Source organism: Mirounga angustirostris, unplaced genomic scaffold (genome assembly GCF_029215605.1).
Source record: "Mirounga angustirostris isolate CCGP_5_RB_7025 unplaced genomic scaffold, mMirAng1.0.hap1 SCAF_15, whole genome shotgun sequence".
NCBI classification, from domain to species: Eukaryota; Metazoa; Chordata; class Mammalia; order Carnivora; family Phocidae; genus Mirounga; species Mirounga angustirostris.
In genome coordinates this window covers 91,033,669-91,048,403 of record NW_026991723.1, presented here as the reverse complement: position 1 = coordinate 91,048,403, position 14,735 = coordinate 91,033,669, and the positions used below count along the sequence as shown (strand labels likewise).

The 14,735-nt window shown below is 56.8% G+C and overlaps 2 protein-coding genes across 4 annotated transcripts in view; one reads left to right on the top strand and one right to left on the bottom strand.

Moving 5' to 3' along the window:
• Positions 1 to 6,453, top strand: part of BRD3 (bromodomain containing 3) — a 35,880-nt gene extending 29,427 nt beyond the window's left edge. For both annotated transcript variants that reach the window (XM_045883472.3, XM_054509483.2), the window contains 3 exons: positions 158 to 450; positions 1,460 to 1,588; positions 3,198 to 6,453. In XM_045883472.3, the coding sequence (XP_045739428.1) occupies positions 158 to 450; positions 1,460 to 1,588; positions 3,198 to 3,313 (538 nt within the window). In that variant the 3' untranslated portion in view covers positions 3,314 to 6,453. The remainder of the gene's footprint in view (positions 1 to 157; positions 451 to 1,459; positions 1,589 to 3,197) is intronic.
• Positions 6,454 to 7,009: 556 nt separating this feature from the next.
• On the bottom strand, positions 7,010 to 10,976 carry BRD3OS (BRD3 opposite strand). 2 transcript variants are annotated; one of them, XM_045883473.3, is made up of 3 exons: positions 10,610 to 10,976; positions 10,095 to 10,144; positions 7,010 to 9,721 (listed from the first exon to the last, which is right to left on the bottom strand). In XM_045883473.3, the coding sequence occupies exon 3, from the start codon at positions 9,166 to 9,168 to the stop codon at positions 8,914 to 8,916; it is 255 nt and encodes an 84-aa protein (XP_045739429.1). In that variant the 5' UTR covers positions 9,169 to 9,721; positions 10,095 to 10,144; positions 10,610 to 10,976; the 3' UTR covers positions 7,010 to 8,913. The 2 variants fall into 2 exon arrangements, with proteins under 2 accessions (XP_045739429.1, XP_064435919.1); XM_064579849.1 differs by lacking the exon at positions 10,610 to 10,976 and having other exon boundaries at positions 10,095 to 10,186.
• Between the last annotated feature and the right edge of the window lie 3,759 nt (positions 10,977 to 14,735).

The following is a 14,735-nucleotide window of genomic DNA, read 5'->3' as shown; positions in this document are numbered from 1 at the left end:
GGGGGCTCCATGGGGGCTGGGGGGTCCATGGGGCCTGAGGGGGCCATGGGCTGGGGGCTCCACGGGGGCTGGGGGGCCATGGGCAGGGGGCTCCACGGGGGCTGGGGGGACAGCGGCAGGGCCTCTGTGCCATGGTGTTCTTTGCCTTGTGCCTCAGGCAGCCGAAGAAGGGTGGCAAGCAGGCATCAGCCTCCTACGACTCGGAGGAGGAGGAAGAGGGCCTGCCCATGAGCTACGACGAGAAGCGCCAGCTCAGCCTGGACATCAACCGGCTGCCCGGGGAGAAGCTGGGCCGGGTGGTACACATCATCCAGTCCCGGGAGCCCTCGCTCAGGGACTCCAATCCTGACGAGATAGAGATTGACTTTGAGACTCTGAAACCCACCACTTTGCGGGAGCTAGAGAGATACGTCAAGTCTTGTTTACAGAAGAAGCAAAGGAAGCCATTGTGTAAGTTGTGGGGCAGAGCACCATGCTCGCCGTCCCTGCCTCACCCCTGCCTCCCCTCCTCCCCTCCCCTGCAGGCCTGGGGTGTGGGGGAAGCCAGGCAGTGGGGTGGGCCACTCTCCCTGCCCGTTCCCACCATGTGCCCAGCCGGGCCCTTCTTCCCTGTGCTTGGGCGGGTGGGCAGCGCTTGCATGCCTTGGCCGACACCAGGACAGGCAGGGGCCCTGGGTCGGCCCCCAGCCCCCGTTCATTCAGGTGCCAGTGACGCTGAGGCTCCCTTTGGGACCACGGTTGTAGGTGACCTCTCAGTGGTTCCCTAGCCAGGGTAGGCCAGTTCCCTTTTGCTTGGAGTTGAGGGTCCAGAGACCTCCCAGGACGGACATGGGCACTGGCCCGGGCTCGTCCTGGAAGTCAGCAACTTTACTGGATGGGGACGAGGCACTGCCTGGGGCAGCGGGTCCTGGGCAGTGAGGGGCAGGGCAGGCCCGAGGCAGCCCCGCAGCTGTAGGATCGCTGGGCAGTGGCCCCAGGGAACACCCGGGGTGCACCTAGACCTGCGTGTGGCCCTCAGTGGGCTTTCTCCCTCACTCTGAGGGGTTACTTGCTTCCTCCTGGATGGAGTCACGTGACCCCCGCTGTCTGGCATAGCTGGCCCTTGGTAAGTTCTTCTGGGACTCCGAGGTGGTGGCACAGGCGGTGGAGGCCTCCCTGCTGAGGCTGAGCCGGATCCGTGCTGGAGAACGGCGAGTCGGAGGGTCCGCGTCAGGTCTCGACTCCGCCCTCTGCGCAGGGGTGACTGTGTCGCCGAGCCGCCCATGCCCCATCTGTGCACTGTGTGGAGTGGGGAAGGTGTGAGGGTCACAGAAAAGGCTCTGCCGGTGGCAAGGGTTCGTGTCGCCCGTCCGGGAGCTCGGGTGGCAGCCCTGCGGGGGCCCAGCACACGTGAGCATCCAGGAGGGCGGGTGGCGCCTGCAGTGGCCGCCGGCCGGCTCAGCTCTGTGCTCCTTTACAGCCACGAGCGGGAAGAAGCAGGCGGCCAAGTCGAAGGAGGAGTTAGCTCAGGAAAAGAAGAAGGAGTTAGAGAAGCGGCTGCAGGACGTCAGCGGGCAGCTGAACAACAACAAGAAGCCCGCCAAGAAAGGTACCTGTCTGTGGGCCACGCTGCTGCCCCTGCTGCGGTCCTCTGGCCAGAGGGGAGGGTTGGCGGGGGGGGAGTGGCCAGCAGACCCAGGCTTCAGTCTGTGGCTCGACCAGCTCTGGAGCCGTGTGTCCTTAGATGACACTGTTGACCTCCTCAAACCCCAAGTCCCTTGTCTGTAACCTGGGGACCCGAGCCCTGCTCCTGCAGGGAGGTCAAGCACATGCAAGTGTGAGAGTGCCCCATGCCAGAACCTCCCGGAGAGGACTCTCTGGAAGGGCCTAGCTGTGGTCTTTGGGGGTGGACCCCATGGCTTGAGAGGGACTGGGGTCCTGGCCCCTGGCAGCAAGCTTTCTGGCCGTCCACAGGCAGGAGACAGGCTCCAACTCCCTGCCTCTGGGTCCTGTGCTTTGTGGACAGCGGGGTCTTATTTTAGGTGAGCAGGTGATTTGACTGCTTATCTCTTTCCTCTGGAGCCTATAAGAAAGGGCAGATCCCTTTCTCCCAGCCCCGGGGATGGGGGGCCCCAGGTAGTGAGTGGTCAGAGTCCACGATCATGTGGCAGCTGGGTGCCGCCGTTGGCCTTGCCCACTCCCTCTGAAGGTGGGGCGGGTCCCCTCAGGTCTCCCCTGGGAAGGACAGAGTAGGTGCCACGTGACTGACGGCTATCTGTGAACTGCTGACCTGCCCCCACACCCCATTAGTTCCTCCTGGTGGACTGCATTCGTGTTTTCTAGACTGGCATATTTCGATAGTTTTGTGGCCCTCTGAGCTATTTTTACTCACACTTCTGACACCAGGTGTGTGGGCTTGTGCCCACACCAGGTCTGCCATCCCAGCTCCAGGTGGGGTCCGGCAATTCAGTTCCCTTCGGACACTATTTACTTAGGGTTAGCTCAGAGCCCACAGGTGGGGGGCTGCCCTCCACAAGACCGCCCTTCTCTCTGATGCCAGGTGCGAGTCCTGGGCCTGCCTTACCCCTGCCTGGCAGGCTGTACACTGGGGCTCCCGTGACCCTTTGCTCAGACACGACAGTTTGTTAGAAAGAGCTTTTTCTAGATGTATAGTTTATTGTAAAGGGTACAGCTCAGGAGCAGCCAAATGGAAGAGATGCGCAGGGAGAGAGGCATGGCAGGGGCATGCGGCGTCCCTCCCCTCTTGGGCATGCCACCCTCCCTGCACCCCCACGTGCCCCCAACCCTGGAAGCTCTCAGCATCGAGAGTGTTCTAGCACTCCATCCGCAGCAGCCTCCCTTCCCCGGAGCTCCCAGCCCCGATCCCGCGGTTTTCCCGGTGACCGGCCGTCCCCCGAGTCACTCATGAGCATACGCTTAGGTGTGATCCACGGGGGGCTCCTTGTAAATGACCAAAAGACATTCTCACCCCTCGGCGGGGATGCCAAGGGTTTTCAGAGCTCTGTGCCTGGAACCCAGACAGAGGCCAAACGCGTTTCTTAGTGTCCCGTCACCTCGTTAGTGTAGGTGTTCATTCCGGCACATATTTGTTAATACTGACAGGGCTGCTGGGCGAAGAGACGGGTGGGCCGCGGCACGGGCGAGTGCAGGGGCGTGGGGGGCGTGGGGGCGCCTCTCACCTGCTGCGTCTCCCTCAGAGAAAGCGGGCTCCGCGCCCTCGGGCGGCCCGTCCCGGCTCAGCAGCAGCAGCTCCTCCGGCTCTGGGAGCAGCAGCTCCAGCGGGTCCAGCTCCGACAGCAGCGACTCGGAATGAGCCCTGGACGCGGAGCAGAACCCGGACAGCGATGTCGCCCACGCCCAGACTGCAGTGGTCCCTCCGATGGTTAATATACTGCTTTCCTTCCACGCTGTGCAGGTTTCCTTGTTAACTCAGTGTTATGGTATCTTCCAGTTTTTGCTTTAATAGGTCAGAGCTCTTTCTCGTGTGTCCGTGAGGCTTTATGAGGAGGTGCGAGCCCGCATAAAGTCTTTTCTTCGTAACTGAGTCCAGTTGCTTGGAGATGGCAACTTCCAGCGCTGACCTGATGACCGTAGAAAAACAGTGTCAGATGTGATCTGAAGTCTCTTAGGCCCGACCTGGTCTGTAGCTCCAGAAGGAATTGTTGCAAAGGAAGTTTCTCTGAGATGGTACTGTACTGAAGGCTGTCAGCTTTGCCAACAGGCCTCGTCTCTGTCCCTCGGCCCCGAGCTCGGCCCCGGGGCCGGCCGGCTCGCCTCTGGCTGCGGGGGGGCCGCGGGGGGTTGCGCTGCGGCCACGGGCTCCGGTCTGGGCTTCTGCAGGGGAGGGTGGGGAGAGCTGGGTGGGCGCGGAGGGAGGGGCGCCGGGAGCTCCCAGGAGGGAACACGGGGGCCGCGCGTGCCGCGCGCAGCTTTCCATACACTGAAACTTTTACCTCAACTTAAAAAAAAGAAAAAAAGGAAAAAAAAGAGAAAAGATTAAAAAAACAAAAACAAAAAACAAAAGGAGACTTTTTTGTAAGGTTCAGCCGTTTTCTACGAAGTCCAGCCCAACGTGTGTCCCCAGCTCGTGAGCTGCCGCTGCCGCACACCCGGGAGCTCTTTTCCCAGTTTCGTGTATATATGAACACTTTATTTATTAACATCATTGGTCATTTTTTTTTAAAAAAAAAGAAAAACAAAACTGCAAAGAAACGCATTAAAAAAAGCAGCAGACGTGCAGGCCTCTCAGAGTGGTTCGCAGGAGAGCCGCGGCCCTGCCCGGATGGCGGACTGTGGCCTCCAGGTGCTGGCCTCCCACCACTCGCGCTGGTGCTCAACCCCGGCCGCGCGCCCGCCCCCCGGCCCCCCCGCGGGGCTCGGGCCTGCCCCCCGTGTGCGCGTGTGGGTTTGGAGACGTACAGGCGTAGACAGCCGCCAGCTGCAGCACATTCTCAGTCTTCGTTCTGTGTGTTGGGTTCTTTTGTACTCACTTCTGGTCTCTCTAGGACTGTTTTAAAAGAAATCAATTTAGGGAACCCCAGTTATATAATATAAACTTTGTAATCTGAGAGAAAAAAAATGTATAGTAAATCTAAGTCTTGATTTTTAACTTTCTATTGTAAAAAAAAAAATAATAATAATATACAGAGTTTAACAGAAGGTTATGTTTTGGTTTTGTTTTTCCCAGAGGCTGCCCCGCGGCCTTTGAGTGCAGGGACGCCCCACACGGCCCGCCTGAGCTCGGAGCATTGTGGCTTCGGCCTCGAGTGCCAGGGGCCGGCCGTCCAGGCCCCCCCGTGGGGCGCCCCTCACCTCCCAGCCCCGAGGGCAGGGGCCGTGGGGCTGTGGGGCCGGAGGAGCCTCTGGCCGCAGGAGGGTTTGCTCCTCAAAGGCCACGCCGGGCTCCCTGCTCGAGCATTTTCCCGCTAGCACAGAAATGACTGAGATAGGGCATTCTCCCAGACCTCCCTAGGAGGTGGGTGCTGGGGGCGGAGCTGCGGGTGCCCTGCCTCGGGTCTGGTGGCGAGTTTCCAGGCGGACGGGGGGACTGGTCATCAGTATCCGAGGAGGGGGGCAGTCTTTACAAATCCTAAGATGGATTCAGGTTCCACCGGCCCTTATGGTCACAGATGCCCTTGCCGGACGCGGCACTGATGAGGCGGTGGGTGGTGGGTTACCATGTTTCTTACTGCTGGTGATTCTGACGCTTGGTGAGTTTTGAGCCAGTTTGTTAAACTTTTCATTAAGTTTTGTTTATAATAAAAATATATGTGGATTTTTCAACTTGCCATTTTTTAGAGTTACCCTTGTGTTTCAGAGGTGTTTTCTAAGCAGATCTGTAACGGAATATTTAAACTAGGACTTTAATACATGACACGATGGATGGTCTTAAAGCAGGATCTCTCTGGCAACGTGCAGCAAGCGCGCCTCCCCGAGCAGAGGGTGCTGGGGGGCGCGTGGGGGGCTCCCATGGAGCACCTGTCCAGCTGCGGGCATGGTGGGGGGTGGTCGCCTGTGTGAGCCGTCAGGTCGGGGAGCGTGTGGTCCTCGAGCCCGGCACAGTGCAGGCATTTCAGAACACTTCACTGTCCGCTGGCTCTGCGGGAGACATGGGTCCTGGATCACCTCTGCCCCTTTCCCCTGCCCCCAGGAGGAGGCCGCCATGCGCAGAGGGCTGCCGTCCATCCTGAGCAGTGTAGTTCAATGGTGCTGTGGTTTCTTAAGGCTTCCTGTGCAGACTTCAAAGCCGAGTTCTCTTCTGAGTTTGGGGGAACGTCCTCAGCCCCCTCGAGGTCAGCCTGTGGGTGTTTGCCATCTCCACGTCTCTCTGTGTCGGGGAGACCGCAGCTGGACAGGCAGGGCTGTCGTGTCACGGAGAACCTGAGGGCAGATTTCACGGCCTCTTCTCGAGGGGGAAGGAACCATGTGGTTAGGAGGTTGGCCTCACGGGAGCCCCGGAGGCCCAGGGGGCAGAGACCCGTGCTCATGCTGGGCGGCGTCACCTTGCTTACAAACTGTAAGATATGTTTTCTTTTCGTTTCTCTTTTTGTTCTTATGCAACATCCACGTCTGTGACAGCCCTCTGGGGAGAACAGCACCCAGAGAAAGGATGCGTTCCCCCCCCCCCAGTGTAGCCTGTTTCTCAATACTGGCATCACGCTTCCAGAAGTTTTTCTTTTTTATATTTAAATTGTTACTTTTCTGTATGATGTGCATGCAAGTTTACCGTAACTTTTCTTAAACTTTTTAGTGCCGTTTCTAGTATATTCCTGTAAATGTCAGTTACTGAAAATGAGTCCAATGTAAGTAGTTTTAGCTTGTTTATTGCAATGCTGGCCTCCACACAACAGAATAAAAATGGTAGAAAGTACTCTTTGATGTTTCTGGTAATCATGGACCCTTCTCCTGGGGCATTTGTTTTGTTTTCATAATAAAACCAAAAAAAAAAAGGTGCCTGTATGTGCCTTTGCCTGTGCTTTCTGGTGGCTCCCAGCCCCGCGGGTGCGCGTGTGGAGATGCTCTGAAGCTTACACCCTGGAACGCTCGGCCGTCGAAGTAGCTCTGGTCCTCAGCCTGGGCAGGAGGCACCTGGATTTGGGGGACATCACTGTAGCCTTTCTTTTCCGCTAACTGTTCTCTAGAACAAGCGGCCCTCTTCATAGAAGCACAACCTCGGTCACATTGCGGTCTTCGCTCGCTCTTCCTCCTCTCTGGGCAGATGCCTCCCTGCGCTCCGGCCGCGCTGGGGCACGTTCCGGGGCGGGTTCCCGGACGGCAGGCAGCAGACACTGTCCTGCTGGCACAGTCTCCCGTCTGCTGAAGTCTTCCAGCACTCAGCGCAGAGCCCGGCACGGAGGAGAGGCTTCTGCGAGCCATAGACGGCAGATGGGCGCCTCTGACACTGTTTTCTGAGCAGTCCTGGCTGTTAGCGCCTGGCCTTGCAGAGCCGTCCTGGGGAGAGGTTCTCGATGGCACCCTCCCCCCACAGCCCCCGCCCCCCGGCTGTCAGCAGGCACCCTTCCAGCATCCCCTCAGCACGTGCCATCCTTGTGCAGACTCTTCCCCACCTCATCCAGACTGACCTCCCCAAGGACGGGGACTGGGCCGTGTCCACTTCGGTGGCTCCAGCCCCGGCCGGGGAAACCAGCCGCCTGGGCTCCCCTTTGGCAGATGGTGGCTTCCTAGGCTCTGAGCAGCGTAGCACCTGCTGTCGTATGGGCGGCCAGTGCACGTCGGTCACCTGCACACCCTGACCTATGCAGACCTCGGCCGTGGCCAGTGCTTGTCTTCCCAGGTGCTTTCCGTGCCTGGGGTCAGACTAACTGCCCCCCGTACTCAGGTTAATCTGAGGCTCACATCAACATACAGCAAAGGCATTCCAGACGAGTCTCTGCAGTTTGCTTTCTTCCCAAGCAGGACTTAGACTGAACTGCAAAGATGTTGAGCAAACGATCTACCGGGTGATCCCAGTGTCAGGGCTGCTGGGCAAGCAGGCCCTTACGGCAGATCTTACTCGGTGTAGATGGGGCCAGCTTCCCTCTTCAACTCCGGGAGGAGATTGAGGAAACGTGACTTTAAGCCTCCTGACCCACACAGCAGGCAAGCCGAGGATCCATCACTAAGGCCTAGCCTCTGGCTGGACGTTTTGACATTTGGGGAACGTGCTCTGACCCAGAGTTCCACTTCCGGGATGCTTGCTGATGAACTTGCACACCCACAAAAAGATCCACGTCCGACGAGGCTCACGGCATGCTGTGTGCAGGGCAGCAACGGGAAGTATCTCTGCCCTCCTGTGGGCTCATGGGAGTGCTGCCGGTCAGACATTCAAAGCATGACGTAGATGTCCGTCTGGACGGCTGGGCAAGAGGAAACCTCCAGGACGAGATGCGCAGTGCAGGCCGTGCCTTCAGAACCGTGCACGGTTGCACACGCAGAGCTGCTGCTCGTGGTCGTCTGCGCAGGACACTTTTGCTGTGCTTTATGCATTTCTGTAATGGGGTTTGTAGCAATCATTAGATTCTCCTGTTACTGAAAAAAACCTGAAGCCAACTCAACGTATTCTGAACAAACAGGTAAAAGAGTGGGGAAGGAAGGAGTGTCCCAAAGCATATTTATTTAGAAAAATCAGCTCTGACAAAAGATACTCCCACATTTGCAAAGCCACGCAGACCAGTTACAGCGGACCGCACATCCTTTGCAAATGCCTCCCAAGAACTGCCCTCACGGGGGCGCCACAGGGCCGACGGGCTGCCGCCTCCCCGCAGAGGCCCAGCCTGCCCTTTGCAGCCCTGAGATTCTGTCCGAAATCTCCGTAAGCAGCGGACGCGGAACTTAAGGATAACTCTTGGTTTCTGGAATGTTTGTGGGTGCCCTGGCATGCTCGCCCTCGAGTACGTGGAAGCTGGCGTAGAAGCTGCCGCCGTGCACTGCACGGGACGCCGGTTCCTCGTCGCCGAAGGCCCCGCCGCGGGGCTGCTGCTGGCCGCTGACCCCGCCTGGCCCCGCACGCGATGCTCGGCCGGGCCTGACGCGAACTCCTTCACCTTCTTCTAGATCTGTCCCGTTCTTTACCAGGCAGAAGGGAATACTGGAAACGACCTGGAAAGTTCTGAAAAGGTTGTGTGAAGACCCTCTTGCTGGGTCTGCTTGGAAACCTAAGAGAAAAGCCGCGTCTCCGGCGCGCTGGCAGGGCTGGCAGCGAGCCCGGAGCCGGGTCCGCCGGCCGCGTGATGCGTGGAGACGGCTTGGGAGCCCCGGCGGGCATTCTTGGGCTCTAGAAGCGCAGCTGGGGCTTCGCGTCCACTCTCCAGAATCTCCCAGTAAGGCCTGGAAACCGCCAAGGCCACTCCGGGAGGGAAGCGTGGCCTGATCGCCGCACAGCTCAGCGCCTGGGCCCGGGTGTCCCACCGGGAATTACATGATTGCACAGAACTTGGACTGGCCCGTGTCCCGGGACACTCCGAGCTTGTGTCTGTCCCGGACCAGGATGGCCTCGTTTCCGTACTGCGAGTACCACATGCTGCGGCTCCGGCTCAGGTAGGTGCCACGGGGCGCCGACTCCAGCTGCTGCTGCTGCTGCCGCCAGATGAGCAGGGAGGCGTCCCGGTACCGGAGCCGGGCGTAGCTCTCCGACAGAGCTTTCTCCGCCAGCGGCACGCGGCCGCTCATCCCTGGCCCGCAGCTCCCCGCGCCTGGGCGCCCGCGCGCCGGGCCTCGCGGAGCCAGTCCTGGGCGTGCGCAGCCGCCCACTGCTCTGCACGTCGGGCACTCATCAACCACCTCGGCAGCCCTCGGCTCTGACGGTTCCTTACTTAGCTCAGTGGTAAAAAGCACGAATTCGGGCCACGCTTAGGCAACACCCTCAGGAGGGATGCAATGCGAGGGAACTTGAGAGGAGCCTCGGGGCGCTGTCAAGACCTGAGAACCAGCGAGCGGCACAGGGGCGCCCTGGACCGCGCTTTATCAGATGTCCAGCCGCCAGGGACTAGGCTCCCAGCTGGGGAGGCCTGGCCGGTGTCCACTGCGATTCCGACACCACGGCTCGGCCCACTTAACTTATGTATCTGGTGCCCTGCCTGAGATGACCTCGTACAGCTACACAGATGTTGAGCTCCGTCCCCATAACTGCCCTCCGCTGATCCGTGCTTGGGTCGGCTTCCAGTGCCACGGGGCCTCTCTGATGGAGCCAGTCCTGTGTCCTCAGCTCTCGCCCAGGCAGACACTACAAAGAAATGAACGTGCTGTCAGGGGCGGGGAGACAGCCCAGCGGCAAGGGGAGGCTTTACGGCACAAAATCTCAGCTCTTGGGGTCAGAGCCTCCAACCAAGCTACTGGTGCATGTCACCATTTCAGTTGCTGTCCGGTGACCCAGACCATGAGCCTGCGTTCAAGTGGCAGACCTGTGACGACTCCCAGTGCCTTTATGAACTAACGGGGATACTGGGTAAGCCGCCCGTGGGAGTGCCAGCGTATAGATCTGGGAAATGAAGTCCTAAGAACCCGAGCGGGCACAGGTTTCGGGACTGGTCCGGCAAGCACCCGGCCTGAGAGGGGTTTGCCCAGGCTGCCCGTGCTGAAGGCAGGTCGGTACTCACCCAGCCACCAGGGTCCTGCTTCTGCTCCAGGCAGCTGGGGGGCCCCTGGGCTGGACGGAAAAATGATGTCAGGTGGAAACCAAACAGGGAAGCATCGACTAACCCCCCCCCCCCCGCCCCCCCAAAAAACCGCTTTTCCAGCCGTGCAAGATTGTCCTTCTGCATGGCCGGGCCCGCTCACCCAGCCCCGCCCTCGCTGCTGGCTGCCGCAGATCCTCCCCAACGCCGCGCGGGCGCCCGGGAGCCCTTCACGGCCCCTCTGGTTGCCTCCCCAGCATCCTGGGTCCTCCACCTATCCCTGCCTCGCGCCCAGGGTCTCCCTGTCGCCCTGTCCAGGCCTCCCATTGCCCACCTGCGCCCCCCCGGCGCCTCCCGCCCCAGTCACCGGCGGCCCCATCACCATCTCTCCCCGGCGCCTCCCGCCCCAGTCACCGGCGGCCCCCATCGCCAGGCGCGCTCCCCCCACGGCCTCCCGCCCCAGTCGCCCGCGCCCCCGTGCCGCCGCCCCCCAGCACCTCCCGCCTCCGGTCGCCGGCCGGCGCCCCAGTCGCCCGCGCCGAGGGGCCTCGTAGGGGCCTCGGGGGCGCGCCTCGAAGGGGCCTCGGGGGCGCGCGCACAGCCGGGCGGGGCGCGGGGCGCGGGGCCGGGCGCTGCGGGGCAGGGGCGGAGCCGGTTGGCCCGCGGCCGCGTCTCCATGGCAGCCGCGCAGGCGTGCCCAGCCGAGCGCCGAGTCCGGGCAGGCCAGCAAAACGATCCAGAGGGCGGGAGCGCGCGTCTCCCGGTCCCGCCTCCGTCGCCGTTGGTCCGAGCGTTCACGGACGGTGGTTTCGTACCGCCGCTCGGCTACTTCTGGCAGTGCTGCAGCGTTTGCTGTCCTCATCCCTGCTGCTAAAAATCTGTACATTTTAAAAAGTAATCGTGGGGGATGGGTGTTCAGGGGGGCGCTTGTGATGGGCACTGGGTGTTGCCCGTAAACGATGAATCGCTGAAGTCTACTCCTGAACCCGATACTGCGCTGTAACGTTAACTAAAACCCAAATAAAAATTAAAAAGTAACAATTCGAGTCTGTCCCCTTAGGGCTCTCCCAAAATGATGTCTTGAGCGCCCCTGTCCCCATGCCGTCCCCGAGAATTCCGCACCCCCTCCAGGCATACCAGTAATACCCTCAGGTGGCGTCTGCTCGCTCCCTTTCCGGGTGTATTTCGCGGTCTCCGCAGCATTGATGAAGAAAGTGGTCCAGCAGGGCGTCCGTGGGACGCTGCACCTGCACCCCACCCGCCCCCACCCCTGCCCCGGGAATGCACTCCTCGCACCCACACCGCCCACGCGCGTCCTGCACAAGGGTGCAGAACATTCGGGAAACAGACCATGCGCCAGCGGTGAGTCGGTTTCAACACATTTCCAAGTTCAAGTCATACATAAATAAGGCCGCAGGAAGAATGGTCTGTAAAACAACAATGAAAAGGTAACCAGAAGAAAGCATGTTTTTCATCATTAGGAAACATTTCTAAATTTCTCATGGGTCAAAGAGGAACTCACAATACAAATTGTAAAGTATTTTAATGGAATGAGGATGAAAATACAAGATGTCCGGATCTTGTGGGATGCAGTTAAAATCGTGCCTGGAGGGAAACTGAGAACTCTAAAGGCATACGCTAGGAAATAAACACATATACGTCATATACACAGCGTGTATGGGAACTCTGAAGTACCTTTGCAATCGCTCTGTGAATCTAAAACTTTCCTAAATTAAAAAGTTTATTTCAAAAGTGGGAAAAAAGTTAGCTAACTGGAATTTAAAAAAAAAATAGGTGAAAAGGAAAATCACAGAGATGAGAGGAAATTTGCAATCTATATGTCATCGATAAGGGAAGGGACGTAGGGTCCAGTTCCAAGACAGAGATCCCACCAATGAGTTGACCGGAGAGAAGTTAATGGAAGGGGTTGTTCCAAGGCACAGAGGTTTTTTTTTTTTTTTTTTTTTAAGATTTTATTTATTCATTCATGAGAGACACAGAGAGAGGGGCAGAGGGAGAAGCAGGCTCCCAAGGAGCAGGAAGCCCGATGCGGGACTCGATCCCAGGACCCTGAGATCATGACCTGAGCCGAAGGCAGACGCTTAACCATCTGAGCCACCCAGGTGCCCAGGCACAGAGTTATTAACCAGGTAACTGTCAAGATAAAATAAAAACGTCTAAAGTTTCTCAGAAGTAGTGGCAGCAGGAAGCAACTACCACCTCAAAACCTAAAGGAGCAAAGGAGGGTCCTATTACTGAAAGTACTATTATGGAGACTCTATAAGAATTTAGGAACTCAGAGGAGGGACAGTATGGAGCTGAAACTCAGACTTTTGAGGAGGGGGCACCAGCAGCTTGAGCTGGTGTCTCTGCCCTGAGTGCCCCAGTAGCGGGGGGCCCAGGCCCCGGGAAAGGGACGCCAGCCAGATGCTGCCTCTGGCAACATGATAAAGTGGATTTTGTGCTTGTTGGGAAAACCACAGACTGGATTCAGCAGCTGCTTCAGGGGGAAAAAAAAAGTGAAAAATCTTTGCTGGGGCGTGCACGCTGGCAGGAAGCCCGCAGGAAGCAGAGAGGAAGGAGCAAGTTTGGCCTCCCTCTGCAGTTCCCAGTCTGTCTCCCAGAGCCTACCAGGGAGACTCTGGCAAAGGGACAAATGAGGTTCGCAGAGTCCTGGTCGGAGCATCACAAAGCAGAGCGTAAAGGATGTTTGGATCACGTTTAACGCAAAGGCCGTGGGTGACAGGCCAAAACTACAGAACGGGCACAGTCCCGCCCTTCATTCATTCAGCTGCCCTACACACATTTCTATGCATATTGGAACCCCATACAACAGAAGCAAAACCCCAAAACCTAGCTCCACATGTCTGCCTAAGAAGATGCCACTCTCTTCCATACTAGAGTGAGACAATCTGGCCTCTCCCCAGCTGGAGGAGATGCAAAGTCCAACAGACCTTTCTGATTCGGGTCTCCTTCCGTCTGAATATCCTTCTCCCTGAAACTAAATTGCAAAGTCGCTTCCAACAACACTTCCTGAAAATAATAAAGGGGATGAGGAGATACAAACATACATGCTTAACAGGCAGTGGGGGTGGGGGGACCATGGAGAGCTGCTATGTGCTCGCTCCTGCACAGTCCTTGTCGAGAATTTCTTGCCCTCAGCCGCATCTCAGTTGGGCAAGTTTTTTTTAACTACTGGGGTGACTTATACCTTCATTCCCAAAGGGCATGAACCTTCAATGATCCTATTTATTTATTTTGTGGTAGCTTTCTATTAACTTTTACTTTGGGTGGCAGAAATGCTAAAACGTACCTCAGACAATCCCCCCAGTTCGAGCCTTACTTCTTCCTGCTCTCAGTGTGAAGCAACGACTCACTTTCTCCTTGGTATGAGGGATCCATCACCCCAGCCAGCAAGGTAACCTACTTCTTAGTGTTGGGGCGCCTGGCTGGCTCAGTGAGAAGAGCGAGCGACTCTTGATCTCGGGGTCGGAAATTCGAGCCTCATTGCCGGAGTCCAGCTCCGACGGCGTCGGCGAATGAGGAGACACAGACACAGGATCAGGTTGCAAGCATCTCCTGCTGACAGCCTCGGAGGAACTTTATTTATATGTTAGGATATTTTTGTTTTTCCAAATCTTAGATCATTTTCTGGATTACGGCCATAGCCTTCTTTCATTTTTCCTTTGTAATGATTAACATGACCTTTATTAATTTCCGCTTATTGGCTTTCGCTAAAACTAAAAAACAGTACGCAAAGAGAAAGGTGCTAGACAGAGCGTGACCGTCTTGTTATTTTGTTCTATAGAAACTAATTCTTGCTTAGATAGGCGTAACTAAGATGAGTAGTCACTTTATCATGAAACCCCAGAAATATTCCCACAATTATAAAGATTGCCATAAATAAAATGAAAAAGAATGGCAGGAGCCAGCCCAGAAATATTCCCACAATTATAAAGATTGCCATAAACAAAATGAAAGAGAATAGCAGGAGCCAGCTGTGGAGTCTCCTGTTTTCAGGATCGTCCCCCGTACTTGGACCTTGTCAAACAGCATGAGTAGCTTGGCTCACGCCATCTCCCCCTTCTTTATTTTTGGCCTTCAGTTGCAAAGTCTTCAATTCCAAATGAAATTTGTTTTATTCCTCTACTTAGTAATTTGACGAAGACTGGAAAGAGAAACAAAAGGGAGATAATAATTAGTGCCAATATACCTAGATTGATGAGGGATGGAAACCAGGCAGTAGTGGAGGTATATTTCTGCAAAGTGGCAAGAAAGGAATCTGCAACTTCTGAGGCTGTGGCTGAGGACACATGTGCTAAACTAATGTCTTTAATTTTTTCTTGCAAGGAGTTTAAGTCCAAGGATACATTATCATTGCTCCATATTCCCAATAGGTGATTTTTGACGTTGTCCCAAGGGACAGACGAGGAATCATAATGGTGGGGAGTGACACAGATCCATTTATATTGTGCATGGCATCTAGTGGTTAACCGAGTTTTGAGATTTTGAATTTGATTTCCTACATATAATATAGTTTTCTCTAGAACATTTAATCGTGCCTCAAACTTCTTGTCTATTTGTTCCTGCAAATAAAGTGCAGTTGAAATATTCTGGGTTAAT